The sequence below is a fragment of the Poecile atricapillus genome, chromosome Z (assembly GCF_030490865.1).
Source record: "Poecile atricapillus isolate bPoeAtr1 chromosome Z, bPoeAtr1.hap1, whole genome shotgun sequence".
Taxonomy (NCBI): Eukaryota; Metazoa; Chordata; class Aves; order Passeriformes; family Paridae; genus Poecile; species Poecile atricapillus.
In genome coordinates, this window is record NC_081289.1 from 1,241,728 (window position 1) to 1,257,638 (window position 15,911).

Genomic DNA, 15,911 nt, shown 5'->3' on the forward strand with positions numbered 1-15,911 from the left:
GGGGACAGTGCCACCACCGCCGGCCGGACAGAGGGGACACAGCGAGGGGGTGGCACTGTCCCCACTGCCCGGCTCCCGCCGCGGGGAAAGGGACAGAGCCCGGGGCGCTGGTGGCACCAGGGTGACACCAGGGGTGACACCAGGATGACACCAGGGTGACACCAGGGGTGACACCAGGATGACACCAGGGTGACACCAGGGTGACACCAGGGGTGACACCAGGATGACACCAGGGGTGACACCAGGGGTGACACCAGGAGGTAACACCAGAAGGTGACACCAGGGGTGGCCCCAGGAGGTGGCACCAGGAGTGACACCAGCAGTGGCCCCAGGGGTGACACCAGGAGGTGACACCAGGAGTGACACCAGGGATGGCTTCAGGAGATGACACCAGTGGTGGCACCAGGGTGACACCAGGAGGTGACACCAGAAGGTGGCTCCAGGAGATAACACCAGGGATGGCCTTAGGAGATGACACCAGCAGGTGACACCAGGAGGTGACACCAGCAGGTGACACCAGGAGGTGACACCAGGAGGTGACACCAGGAGGTAACACCAGGAGTGACACCAGGAGGTGACACCAGGGATGGCCCCAGGAGGTGACACCAGGGGTGACCCCAGGAGGTGACACCAGGGGTGGCCCCAGAGGTGGCCCAGGGACACCCAGCAGCAGCCAGGCGTGCTCAGGGTGCCGGGTTGGCAGCAGGTGGCACTGGCATGACACAGACCCACCACCATGTCCCCAAACTGGTGACAAAACACCACCGAGCTGGAGCCAGGGAGGAGGAGGAGGAGGAGGAAGAGGAGGAGGAGGAAGAGGAGGAGGAGGAGGAAGGTCAGGATCAGCTCCAGCTTCCAGCTGCGGGAATTTACAGCGGGATGAGAGGGGACAAACCAGGTGACAGCGCTGTCACCTGCCCCAATCACCCCCTGGGGGTTCCCTCATCCAAGACCTGAAGTAATTAACCTAATTAGGGTTAATTAGCGAGCATTAATTCCGCAGCCTCACCTGTGGGAACTTTTCCAGGAAAAGCTCGGGATCCACGGGTGAAGGGATGGGAGCGGTGGATCCCTCAAAAAATTCCTAAAAATTCCTAAAAATTCCTAAAAATTCCTAAAAATTCCTAAAAATTGGGATTGTGGAAAGAAATCAGAGCTGGAAAAGGAATTGTTGAGGTCGGAAAAGAAACTCCAGGCGGAAAAATTCCCGGAGATGAGGATTGGGAGGAGATCCCTGTGGATGACAGCTGGCCCTGGGACCAAAGAACAACCGGATTTCAAGGTTTATATGGATTTTATTTTAAATAAAAATGGGAAAAAAAGGAAAATAAAGAGAAATTTATGTTTTTTGAATGATTATTGGAGAGGTTTTAGCCAGAAGCCAGCGTTAAAAAAAGGGAGATAAAGGAAAAATAAGAAAGAATCGACTCAAGCAAAGGGAAAAATCACGTCGGGATCACCTCCTGAGGTTTCACCCCACAGGAAATCGACGCGGGAAAGGGAATTGTGGCTGTTGGAAAGGAGGAGAAGGATGTGGAGAAGGGAAAAAATTAAAAAAAAAAATGGGGGAAAAGGATAAAAAATCAATTTTATTTTAAATTTTTGATTTTAAAAATGGAAAATCGTCAAATATCTCGTAGGCGGAGGGAGGAGGGAAGGGGATGTGGCACGGTTGAGGGTTCAGGGTGAGGAAGAGCATCCAAAATTCCCAAAAATCCCAAATTCAGATCCCAAACCTGGCTTGGGAAAACTGGGAGAGGGACTCGATTTTCCTTAAGGGGAAAAAGGAGCAGGGGGAGGAGGCAAAATTTGTTCCCAAAGCAGCTCCAAAAGCAAAGTTTGGCAGAGAATTCCTGGAATTCCCAAAGGGAAAGAAGAAAAATTCCTAAAATTAAAACTAAATTAAAATTAAAAATTAAAATTGAAATTAAAATTGAAATTAAAATTGAAATTAAAATTGAAATTAAAATTAAAACTGAAATTAAAATTAAAATTGAAATTAAAATTGAAATAAAATTAAAATAAAATTTAAATTAAAATTAAAATAAAGCTGAAAATGAACCAAAAAAATCTCTCTTGCTCCACCTTTTCATCCAGATTATTGGGGAATTTTTACTTTTTTTTTTTTGTGGAGATGGGGGAAAGATTTTTTGGGAGAAAAAAGGAGATTTGGGGTGTGAAAAATAAAATGTAGGAGGGGGTGGGACAGGAGCAGAGCTCAAATCTCACCCAGGACAATCCTGGCAGCCGGATTTTCCTGCCAGGAAAAATCCTGGGATTTCTCACAGCTTGGGAAACGCTGGAAATGTGAATTTTTGTGGCTCTGCTCGGTACAAACTCCACGAATCCATTCCCAGCCAGCTGCGCTTTCCCAAATTTTGGGTTTTTTAGGTTTTTTTGGGAATTCCAGTTTAGAGTTCCCCATCCAGCATTTGGATTCCCTAAATCCACGTGAAGGAGATTAAAAAAAAAAATCCCTACAAGGGAAAAAGAAGGGGTGAGGGAATTAGAACACTATTTTTATACAATATTGAAAAAATACAAATTTTTATTGTGATTTTTTTTGTTGTTTTTGGTTGCCTTTTTTTTTTTGTTGTTTTTTATCTTTTTGTTCTGGTTTTTTTTTTTTTGTTGTTTTTTTTCTGTTTTTTGAAGCTTTTTTTTTTTTTTAAACTGAAATCACCACCCAGCACTTGACTCTACTCCTAATTAGCACCTACAATTAAAAGTTTATAGCACAAGCAAAACTGCCAGGGCAGCAGGAAAAAAGCGATTTTAAACGTGGCCCCTCCCTCCCCGAAATTAATGAGCGAACAACGTGCTAGATTAAAGAGTTAATTACATCATTACATGTTAAATAATTAATATTACCCCCTCCCAACAAGCCACAAATGCTAGATAGAGAATTTCAGCACAGTACTAGCCCTACATCACTGCTGGAAAAGGATTGGGAATAAAAATCAAAAATCAAAATTAAAACCAGAGGGAAAATTGATACCCGGAATGAAGAGAAATTATTTGGTTTAATAATTAATAGGAATTATTGGGAAGGAAATTCACTTTTTTTGTTGTTGTTTTTTGTTTTGTTTTTGTTTTTTTTTTATTAAGGAAAAAATCATGCCAAAGCCAAGTGGGACTTGATGGAGTTTTTTTCTCCCCCACCCTCCCTTCCCCCCCCAAAAAAAATGAAATTAAAGGAGTTGATTGTGCTTTTTTATGAATCTGTGATGGGGTTGGAATTTCCCAACCCCCAACTCGAAAAGAAAAAGGAAACAAACCCCAAATAATTCTAAGAAAATGCTAAATGTGCCAGTCTGACATTCAAAACTCTGCTCCAGAGTCGCTCAGGGTGGGTTGATTTTTGTTGTGGTTTTTTTTTTTTGTTGTTTTCCTGCAGCAAAAATGAAAATATTTTATTCAAATCCCTTGGAAAAAAAAAAAAAAATAAAAATAAAATCCCCCAAAGAAAACAGCAAATAACATTCAGCTTTAAAAATCCATCTCAGTTTGAATGCACAATTATCCCAAATTCAAGTATCCCAGCATTCCAAGGAGATTTACTCATCAGATTTTTAGGAAAAACAGCAAAAAAAAAAAAAAAAATTTAAATAAAAAATTCTTTCAGCTTGCTGTAAAACACCAGGAGAAATCCAACATTCCAATTCTCAAATATCCTGGAAAATAAACCTTAAAAAAAAACCCCAAACCAACCAACAAAAAAAAAAAAAAACCCAAAGAGTGAATTCATTTGTTTCCTTAATTGGTGCTTTTTCAGGCTTTTTTTTTTTGGTTTTTTTTTTTTATTATTCAGTTTAAATTTTGTGGATTTTTTTTTTCTTTTTTTTTTCCATATTTGTTAACTTTTAAGGAATTTTTATCCTGTTGTACACACACAAGCAGATGGGAACCGAGCTGGTGCAGAAAAGGAGGAAAGAAAAGATTTAAAAAACCCCAAAAAATCCTGAAAAACCAAAAAAAAACCCAAAAAAAAACCCAAAAAAAAGAAAAAAAAAGGAAAATCAAAACCAGCGCCGATGGATTCGTGGATTTTGGCCAAATTCCGTGGATCTGAAGCTCTGGCAAGGCAAATCCATCCGGTCAGAGGAATTCCCAGGACACAGCGAGTGTTTTTCAGGTGTCTAAATCAGATTTCCAGCAAAATAGGGAGGGAAAAAGACAGAAAAAAAAAATAAAAATAATAACAATAATAATAATAATAGTAATAATAATAATAATAAAGCCAACTCGAAGCCATTTAAGGGCAGCAGGTTCCAAAGTGGGGACAGAGGAAGAGTTTCGCTTCCACGTGCTCCGGGTTAATCCCAGTTCCAAGAGAATTTTTCTCCGTGAAGGTTCCGGGTGGTTCTTCCCTCCCAGCAAAGGGAACGATTCCTAATCCAGACCAAGCAAAGGGAACAACATCCAAAGCTTTTCCAAAAGGGAAATCCATCAGTGCTTGTCAGTCCCTAAAGTTCAGGAGGGCAGGGAGGAGTCCACAGCAAGAAATTCCGAGTTTTTTCTTGGATTTTTTTGTTTCCGGTTTCGGTGTTTTCCGGAGCTCCACGTTTTTGGATTTGGGTTGGTTTTTTTTTTGTTGTTAAATCTTATTTTTTTTATCTTTTCAAACACAATTTGGAGGAGCCCCTTCCATCCCTACACAGCTAAAACCCCCCAAGGTTTTTAAACTCGGAGGTAAGGTCAATATCCCAGGTGGAAACCTCGATCCGACAGCAAATCCCTTTTTTTTTTAAATTTAATTTGAATTTTTGTGGTTTTGTTGTTTTTTTTTTTTTTAAATGTTGTTTTTATTTTGTTAATTCCCTCCCTCCCAGGGCAGCTGTTTGGTAGCCAAAAATGGAAAAAAAAAAAAATAAAAATAAAAATATCTCAATGCATGCATCCAGGTTGCATATTGCTACCAGAATGGAATGTTGGGAATATTCTAACGCACCTCGGGAATGGGGAAATGACCGAGAAAAAACAAACAAAAAAAAAATCAAGATCTAAAGGGTGATATATATATATATATCTATATATATATCAATGCTATAATTCATAAAAACCTTGTTTTAGTAATAAAAAAAATTGCTTTGTTTAAATATGAATATTATAGTCTGCTTCTCATGGTTAGGAAATTAGAGTGTCTCTGAAAAGCAGGAGGGCTCCTCTACTACAATTCCATATCCTGAGCCTCATCTTCCGAGAAATCGGACATGGAGCTCTCGGAGGAGCTGTCCCCGGTGCCTTCTTCCTGTTCTTTTAGTGCTTCTTCTGTTGCATATTTCTGGATGTATTCTGTATGGGAGAGAGGAAAAAAAATATATATATAATTAAGGGATTCATTTATATATTTTATATATAGATAGGTATTTAGATATATATATATATTTTTATGTATATATAAATAATTAAGGGATTAATTTATATATATATATATTTTATATTTATATATTTATATTTATATATATAAATAATTAAGGGATTCATTTATAGATTTTATATATAGATAGATATTTATATTTTTATGTATATATAAATAATTAAGGGATTCATTTATATATATATATTATATTTATATATTTATATATATATATAAATAATTAAGGGATTAATTTATATATTTTATATATATTTATATATAAATATATTTATATATTTATATATATATAAATCATTAAGTGATTCATTTATATATTTATATATTTATATTTTATATATTTATATATTTATATTTTTATATATATAAATCATTAAGTGATTCATTTATATATTTTATATTTATATATTTATATTTATATATATAAAATCATTAAGGGATTCATTTATATATTTTATATCTACATTTTTTATATATTTATATTTTTATATTTTTATATATATAAATCATTAAGTGATTAATTTATATATTTTATATTTATATATTTATATTTATATTTATATTTATAAATAATTAAGGGATTAATCTATATATTTTATATTTATATATTTATATATTTATGTATATAAATCATTAAGGGATTAATTTATATATTTATATATTTATATTTTTATATATTTATATTTTTATATATATAAATCATTAAGGGATTAATTTATACATATGTATTTTATATATTTATATATTTATATTTATAAATAATTAAGGGATTAATTTATATATTTTATATATATTTTTATATAATTATATCTTTATATCTTTATATCTTTATATATAAATAATTAAGGGATTAATTTATATATTTTATAGATTTATATACTTATATTTATATATATAAAAATAATTACGGGATTAATTTATGTATTTTATTTTTTATATTTATATATTTATATTTATATATACAATTTAGTGATTAATATATTATTTATATATTTTATACATATTTTATATATATTTATACATATTTATATTTGTATGTATTTATATATGTATATATTTATATATAGTTATAAACTTACTATAATTTATTATTTATTATAATAAATATTGGAAATAAATTTATTCTTTTATATATATTTATATGTTAATTTTTTATTTTATATATATTATATATGTATGTATTTATATATAGATGTATATATTTATATATTTATAGATGTATATATTTATATATATTTATAATTTAATTATGATAAATATTAGAAATAAATTTAATGTTTTATATATACATTTATATATTAATTTTTTATTATATATATAAATATATATATTTATATATGTACATATTTATATATATTTATACATGTATATATTTATATATTCATTATTTTATTATAATTTATTTATTATTTTAGTATAATAAATATTAGAAACAAATTTTTATATATATATATATATTTATGTGTTAATTTTATATTATATATATATATCCTAAATTAAATATATATATCCTAAAATAAATTAATTCTTTTGGGATCCTGGGTTCTCTGGGTTTGAAGAAAACTCTTGAGCTCGTTAAAATCTCATTTCTCGTGTTTATTATAAGGTCATTACCAAACTTGGCAGACTGGCTGAACAAGTTTAATTGTAATTTAATTGTAATTAATTGTAATTTAATGCAATTTGGTTCATTTCTTTCTGATTCTACAACAAGGCCTTGTGGCTCACTTTGTGTTTTAAAGCACAAAATGACCCTGAACTACACAGTTCTTTTATCTTTATACTTATTTTTACCCAATTAACAACAGACAGGTTAATTATTTTCCTTAATGACCCCATGACCCATCACCTGTGTGCTGCACTGTGACATTTTCTGTCCAATCACCTGCAATTACCCAAAAACCTCTAAAAGAAGAAAATTAAGAAAGCAGAAGGAAAAGAAACAAAATTCTAAATTCTCCACCTTGTTTTCTGCTTTCTAAACTTTAATTTTTTTCACCCAGTGACTTAAGAAAACTTTAATTTACACACTCACACTTTTAACTTTTTTATTTAACTTTACCAGTTGTTTTCATGTGTCACCATGAAAACACACTCATAAATTTCATGTTGTGTGAAATTCAGTGTTTTTCTGGATTTTAGATTCACACTCCAACACTTAAATTTAAATTTAATTGAGTTTTTACCTTTAATTTTCTGTTTGTACTCTTCTGGTCGGTGGAGGTACATGGCTGCGGCGTCGCCATTTAGAGGATCTATAGGATTGGGATAAGCCAGCAGCTGGGGCAGGAACGACTCAAATATATTGGTGAGATCTGCAAGGTAAACACAAAATTGATGTTTGTGTCCCCTCATCCCAAAAAAAAACCCCTCATCCCAAAAAAAAAACCCATCCTGGAATACCCAGAGGTACAAATTCCAAAGGGAAACGCGCTGGGAATGGGGGGATGAGGTGAAATTAAAGGAGTTAAATTAGAAATTAAAATGAGGGTTGATGGAAAAGCTCCTGATAAATTCCTCATCCTTTCACGTGAATTATCCATGGGTTAAGCAAGGAAAGGGATGGGATTTTCCTGATTTTTAATCCTGGCTTGGAAAATTAGGAAAAATTCCAAAGAAATGGAGCTGGGATTTGCCCTTCCATGAATTTTTTTGCCTTTTCCAATCTTTAAATGGAAGGTTCCCTGCCCATGGAGCAGGGCTGGAGCTCAATCTCTGAGGTCCTTCCAAGCCCAAGAATTCCATGGAAAACTCATCCAGAGTTTTTGTTAATAGGAACCACCGCTCCTCCAACTCCAAAGAATTCAGGGAATGAGCAGAGATCCCAGGAGCACGGAATCTGTCACCCAAGAATCCGCAGGAAATCTTCTCCTGGTGCCCAGGAGTGACTGTGGATACACAAAATCCTCTTCCCAAATCCCTGAGAGGACAAATTCCCTGTTCCAAAGGACAAATTCCCTATTCCAGAGGACAAATTCCCCCTTCCAGAGGACAAATTCCCTGTTCCAGAGGACAAATTCCCTATTCCAGAGGATGAATTCCCCTTTCCAAAGGACAAATTCCCTGTTCCAGAGGACAAATTCCCTGTTCCAAAGGATAAATTCCCTATTCCAGAAGACAAATCCCCCATTCCAGATGTTAAATTCCCCATTCCAGATGTTAAATTCCCCATTCCAGAGGATGAATTCCCCTTTCCAAAGGACAAATTCCCTGTTCCAGAGGACAAATTCCCTATTCCAGATGTTAAATTCCATTTTCCAGAAGACAAATTCCCCATTCCAGATGTTAAATTCCCCATTCCAGATGTTAAATTCCCTATACCAGGGGACAAATTCCCCATTCCAGAGGACAAATTCCCTTTTCCAGAGGACAAATTCCCCATTCCAGATGTTAAATTCCCCTTTCCAGAAGACAAATTCCCTATTCCAGATGTTAAATTCCCCATTCCAGAAGACAAATTCCCCATTCCAGAAGACAAATTCCCCATTCCAAAGGACAAATTCCCCTTTCCAGAAGACAAATTCCACATTCCAAAGGACAAATTCCCCATTCCAGATGTTAAATTCCCCATTCCAGATGTTAAATTTCCTACTCCAAATGTTAAATTCCCCATTCCAGACATTAAATTCCCCGTTCCAGGGGACAAATTCCCCATTCCAGATGTTAAATTCCCTGTTCCAGATGTTAAATTCCCCATTCCAGATGTTAAATTCCCCATTCCAGATGTTCAGGAACCAGCCCTGTGCCATCATTCCTCCCTGGGAACGTTCCTGGAGCGGGGGAATTGCCGTGGGAAGGTTCCAGAAATCTTTTATCCGTCTCTCTTTCCTCGTGGCCGGGAAATCCCGAATCAGAATCCAGAATCAGGGAATCCCATCTCTCCCACCACCAGGAGCACTGAGACCACCCCAACCCTTCCTTTTCCCTGGAAAAAAAATTCCCATTCCAGAATCATCACTGAGCCACTGAACTCAACCAGATCCTGGAATTCTCAACTTCCCAAAAAAATTCACCAAAAATTTGGTGAAATTTCGGTGAAAAAAAAGAGGGAGGAGATTTCCAGGTGCAAAAAGCTCTGGATGCAACCACGGAATTCCAGGCTCCGTGTGGTGCCCAGGTTTGTCCTGGATGGAACAAAGAGCACGACAACACCTGGAAAAATCCAAAAAAAATCCAAAAAGATCCTGGAAAAACTGCAGGAATGCTCTGTGTGGGAATTCCCTGCCGTGGAGAATTCCCAGGGATTGGATTTGGGCACTGACAGCAAAAAACGTTGATTTTTAATTTGTAAAATTTGGGTTGAGTCTCTTGGATTTAAAGGCTCTTTGTGGCCACTGAAACTTCCTGAGGATGAGGAAGAAAATCCCTGGAATTCCCCCTTGGATCATGGAATTCTCGGGATAATGATTTTTTTTTCAAGGAATCTTCTTTCCAATGCCCCAAATTGTCGCTGGTTCAGCAGGAGAGGGAGGAACACGAGCAGGAATTCCAACCCCAGCACTGCTGGAAGCAGCAGGAATCCATGAAATCCTCAGGAATTTTTTTTTTGGTGGATATTCCAGGTTTTTCCCACCTTGGTTGCTGCTGGAATTATCCCAGATCCTTGGTCAGCTCTGTTCTAAAGGGGGAAAAACTCCAAAAAAAAAAGCAATTTTTAAAGATTTTTCCAATTCTTTGCACCACAGAGGGAAGAAAATCCTTGGATTGGTGAATTTAGAGGGAATTCAGCCATCCCAAAATTCTGCAGCTCTGGAATGCTGGAGCACAAAAACCACTGGAATTATTTCATTTTTGTCCTTTTTTTATGGAAAAGTGGCAATGCTGATCTCTCACAACAAATCCTCATCACCACACTGGGAATTCCAGAATTCCAACCAGGAATTCCAGCTAAAATCAGTTTTCCAGGGAAGAACCTGAAGGATTTCATGTCCACAATCCCCTGAATTTCTCCCAAAAAGTGTAACTGGAATAACTGAAATTCCCATTTTTTAATGGAAGCTCAGCTGTGTTCCTTTGAACAATTCCAGCTTTCTTGAAATTCTATTTTAAATTCAACTTTTTATCTTTATTTGATATTTTTTTTATCTTTTTTTTAAACTTATATATAATATAAGTTTAAGTATTATATTATTTAAACTTATAAAATAATAATAAAATTATTATATAATAATTTTATATAATAATTTAATAACAATAAAATAAATAATAATTATTTAAATATATATAATATAAAAACTTATATATAATATATAATTTTATTATTATTTATTTTATTAAATTTATCTTTTTTTTAATATCTTTTTTTTATATCTTTATCTCTAAAAAGTAAATTTTTAATCAGAAATGACCCCATGGAAACCACTCTGCAGCACCTGGGGCAAAACCATAACCTGCAAAAATAAAATCTTATTTTTCTTGAGATCTTGGCTCAGGGAGGAATTTAAAAAATTTTAAATTCAGTAAAAAAAACCCCAAAATTAAAAAAAAATAAACCCCAAAATCATCTTTTCACCCCAACACAGAGGAAAATTCCCAACTCACCGTAGAGAGCTGTCCAAGTTTGATTGATTACATCTAGACATACAGTTCCTGACCTGAAACACATGGAAAAAATATGGAATTAACATTGGAAAACACTCTGGGAATTAAAAAATATAAAAAATCAAAAATCCTCCCCAATCCCTTGCCCAGGGTTTGGGATAAATCCTGATTTATTCCCATTTAAACCATGATTTATTCCCATTTAAACCATGATTTATTCCTATTTAAACCCTGATTTATTCCCATTTAAACCATGATTTATTCCCATTTAAACCATGATTTATTCCCATTTAAACCATGATTTATTCCCATTTAAACCATGATTTATTCCTATTTAAACCCTGATTTATTCCTATTTCTGGTCTTTAACCACCTCAATTTTCCCACTTTGCCCAAGAGGAAAGAAATTGGAATTTTACTGCTAAGGAAGCTCCAGAGAAGCAGAAAAAATCTGGGAAAATAATTGGAATTTTGAAGGATTCAACAGGGACAAAAAGAGATTTACTTACGCTTCGTCGATGTTGGGATGGAAGATTTTATTCATGAATCCTGTGAGGAGACACAAAATTAAATGAGTAGAAAAAAAAAACCCAAATAAATGTAATTATTTCAATTTATTAGTAAATATAAAATATTTATAAAACAGTATCAATATTAATAAATTTATAAAATTGATAAATTTAAATTTAAAAAATATTGAAATATTTATAAAATAAATATTCCAGGCTTGAGAAGTCTGGAATTTATGGAACAAGGATTCAACCATGAGCTCAGCAAAGCTGATGAAGTGCAAGAATTTATTTACAAGTCCAAGAACAGACACTGAACACAAATTTCAGTTTAATATTTGATTTTTTTAAAGATATTTTTCCTGACAGAGGTTTCCTGTGAGCTCGAAATCACAATATTTATCTACAATTGTGAGCCAGGGAGGCAATAATTCAGATTTTTTATTAATTAATTCTCTTTTTGGTGCCTTTGGTCTCCTAAAAAGCAGCTCAGGTGAGGTTTAGGAGGAGGGAACTCGATGTGGCTTTGTCTAAATTTCAGATTTCTGGATTTGAGATGGATTTTTTTCCTTCTAAGCCATAAATTAAATTGTTTAAATTAAATGGTTTAAATTAAATGGTTTAAATTAAATGGTTTAAATTAAATTAAACTCCTGTGGTTTTCAAGCCTTACCCAGCAGAAGGTGCCCCACACTTTATCAAAATTTATCAAAATTTAAAATTTATCAAATTTATCAAAAGATAAATTTTATTTTCATTTCATTTGATTAATTAATTAAATTTTATTTTAAATTTTACTTCGAGTTCCAGACAGTTGGAAGCTCTAAACACTCTTTTTTACCCCATAAATAATGATAAAATAAAACAAAATAATGGAATTATGCTCCACCCCAAAAAATGCTTCCAGTGATGGCTGAGAGCGGATGCAGAATCCAAAATCCCAAATTTTTCAACAGAAGGAACCCAAATATCTGGATTTGGACACAAATATGGAACAAGGGTGGAATTAATTCCAGCATTTCTGGCTTGGATAAATCTTTTGGGTTCTGTGGATCCATCCAGAAGCTTCTTCCAAATCTCAGTTTTGCTTTTTTTTTTAAATTGAAGATTTGAAATAAATCCTCTTTTTTTTTCTTGTTGTGTCACCATCTCCCAGCCCCAAAATCCCAACTAAACGTGGTCCAGGTGGGAATTTCCATGAATTCTGCAGGAATCCTCTTAAAACCAGCAGTTATTGCTTCTGACAAGGATAAAAATGGAATTAATTCAAATCTGGGATATTGATGGGGGAAAAAAAACTCCTTCCAGGAGTCCAAAAAAAAAAGGGAATTTTTCTTCCCAGATAAACCCTAAAAAACCTAAAAAATTCTATAATTTACTAATTAAAAAGCTCCAAATCATCCAAATTTTTATCCATCCTCTCCAGGTATTGGAATTTCATCCCTGCCCAATTCCAGGTTGGGATTGAAACCTTTTCCTTCCCATAAATTCTGACACAGACAGAATTCCAGATTTGCAGAATTTTTGACAAATCCAAGGCTGAGACCGGAATCATCTCCGAGAGGAGAATTCCATCAACAACTCCAGGCTAATAAAGTGAATTTTGGGAATAACTTGGTTGGATTCAGCTGGAAAAACAAATTGAAATTTAAAATTTAAAAAGGGAATTTGGAATTCCATCAAATATTTACATCCTGCAGCTCCCACAGGTTTAAATCAGGTCACGGATCCGTTTTGTCGGAGCTGAGCTGAGGAGATCCCGATCCTAAAAACCTGCCAGGATTTTTGGGGGGAAAAACCAAATAATTGGGAATAATCCTATACAATAAATAGATATAATTATATAATACATATTTTAAATATATATATATAAAATATAATATATATATATAATTAATATGTATTATATAATTATATCTATAATATGTATTATATAATTATATATATATAATTATGTAATACACATTACATAATATAATATACATATTATATACATATATACATATTATGTATAATATATATAATACATATAATATATATAATATATATAATATATAATTATATATAATTATATATATCTATTGTATAGGATTATATATATTTTATACATTTATATATTTTATATATTTAAAAATTATATATCTATTGTATAGGATTATATATATGTTTATATATATACATATATATATAATTAATATGTATTATATAATTATATCTATAATATGTATTATATAATTATATCTATAATTATATAATACATATTATATAATATATAATATCTATTATATACATATATACCTATGTATATATTATACATATTATACATATGTATATATTATATACATATATATACATATGCATATATACATAATATATATAACATATATAATTATATATAATTATAACTATTGTATAGGATTGTATATATTTTATATATTTATATATTGTATATATTTATATTATATATATGCAATATATATATTTATAGGATTATATATATATTTTTTTATATATATACATACATATATATAAAATATGTATTACATAATTGTATCTATAATATGTATTATATAATTATATATAATTATATAATACATATTATATAATATATAATATATATTATATACATATATACATATGTATATATTATACATATTATACATATGTATATATTATATACATATATATACATATGTATATATATAATATAGATAACATATATAATACAATTATATATAATTATAACTATCTATTGTATAGGATCATATATATTTTATATATTTATATATTGTATATATTTATATTATATATATATGCAATATATATATTTATAGGATTTTATATATATTTATATATATACATACATATATATAAAATATATATTACATAATTATATCTATAATATGTATTATATAATTATATATATAATTATATAATACATATTATATAATATATATATTATATACATATATATACATATTATATAAAATATATATAATATATATATTATACAATTATATATAATTATATATATCTATTGTATAGGATTATATATATTTTACATATTTATATATTTTATATATTTATATATTATATATATAAAATATATATATTTATAGGATTATATATATATTTTTATATATATATTTTTATATATATATATATAAAATAGAATATTATTAATTATTAATAAATCCCTTGCTGGTCTAATATTCCTGCAGATTTTTAAAGAAACAATAATTAAATAGGAAATAAACTCCAAGCTCCCAGCTGGGTTTTGCTGTTCCTTTATCCAAGGCAGGACATTCCCAATCTGAATTTAAAAACCACAAAAAATTCCCACAAAATTCTTGCAAATCCAGGAATCCCTTCCAGCTCCTCTTTGGAAAAGCAGGAAAGTTCCCCTGAAGATTTTAAATCCCAGTGAAATCATAAATATCTCCAAACACTCAGGAAATGGAAGCAGACACAAAACAGGGAATTGTTTCCTGAAAAATGCAGGAATATTCCCAAAAAATTCTGCTCCAGGAGCAGCAAAAGGAGTTGGGAATTTGTTGGGAACAACTGCTCCAGTTCAAGCCTGAAAATTGGGATTTTTAGGGATTTATTTATCCTGATGGCAGCACTCAAACCCAGAGGCAAATTTGTTGCAATTCCTGGTTTTCCTGGGATTTCCCTTTTGGGGAATTTTGGGATTAATTCCTTTTTTGGGGGGGAATTTTGGGATTAATCCCTTTTTTTTTTAGGAATTTTGGGATTAATCCTTTTTTTTGGGGAATTTTGGGATTAATCCCTTTTTTGGGGGGAATTTTTGGATTAATACCTTTTTTGGGGGGGAATTTGGGGATTAATCCCTTTTTTATTTAGGAATTTTGGGATTAACTCCTTTTTTGGGAATTTTTGGATTAATCCCTTTTTTGGGGGGGAATTTTGGGATTAATCCCTTTTTTGGGGGGAATTTCAGGATTAATCCCTTTTTTTTGAGAATTTTGGGATTAATCCCTTTTTTTAAAGAATTTTGGGATTAATCCCTTTTTTTTTTTAATTTCTGGATTAATCCCTCTTTTTTTTGGCATTTTTGGATTAATCCCTTTATTTGGGGGGAATTTTGGGATTAATCCCTTTTTTGGGAGGAATTTTGGGATTAATCCCTTTTTTGGGAGGAATTTTTGGATTAATCCCTTTTTTGGGGGGAATTTTGGGATTAATCCCTTTTTTTGGTGGAATTTTGGGATTAATCCCTTTTTTTTTTTAATTTTTGGATTAATCCCATTTTTGGGGGGAATTTTTGGATTAATCCCTTTTTTGGGGGAATTTTTGGATTAATCCTTTTTTTTGGGAATTTCTGGATTAATCCCTTTATTTTTAGGAATTTTGGGATTAATCCCTTTTTTTTTTAAATTTTTGGATTAATCCCTTTTTTGGGGGAATTGCTCCTTTAGGAATTCCCAAAATATTCCCACCTTTCCCAAGCACACCTCTGA

The 15,911-nt window shown here is 32.3% G+C and overlaps 1 protein-coding gene across 1 annotated transcript in view; it reads right to left on the reverse strand.

Moving 5' to 3' along the window:
• Window positions 1–4,817: 4,817 nt before the first annotated feature.
• The window catches only part of UBE2H (ubiquitin conjugating enzyme E2 H), a 41,034-nt gene continuing 29,940 nt past the window's right edge, over window positions 4,818–15,911 (reverse strand). The window contains exons 4-7 of the mRNA XM_058865264.1: window positions 11,428–11,467; window positions 10,919–10,971; window positions 7,564–7,692; window positions 4,818–5,295 (exon numbers count right to left, since the gene is read on the reverse strand). Coding sequence (XP_058721247.1) covers window positions 5,171–5,295; window positions 7,564–7,692; window positions 10,919–10,971; window positions 11,428–11,467 — 347 coding nt within the window. The 3' untranslated portion in view covers window positions 4,818–5,170. The remainder of the gene's footprint in view (window positions 5,296–7,563; window positions 7,693–10,918; window positions 10,972–11,427; window positions 11,468–15,911) is intronic.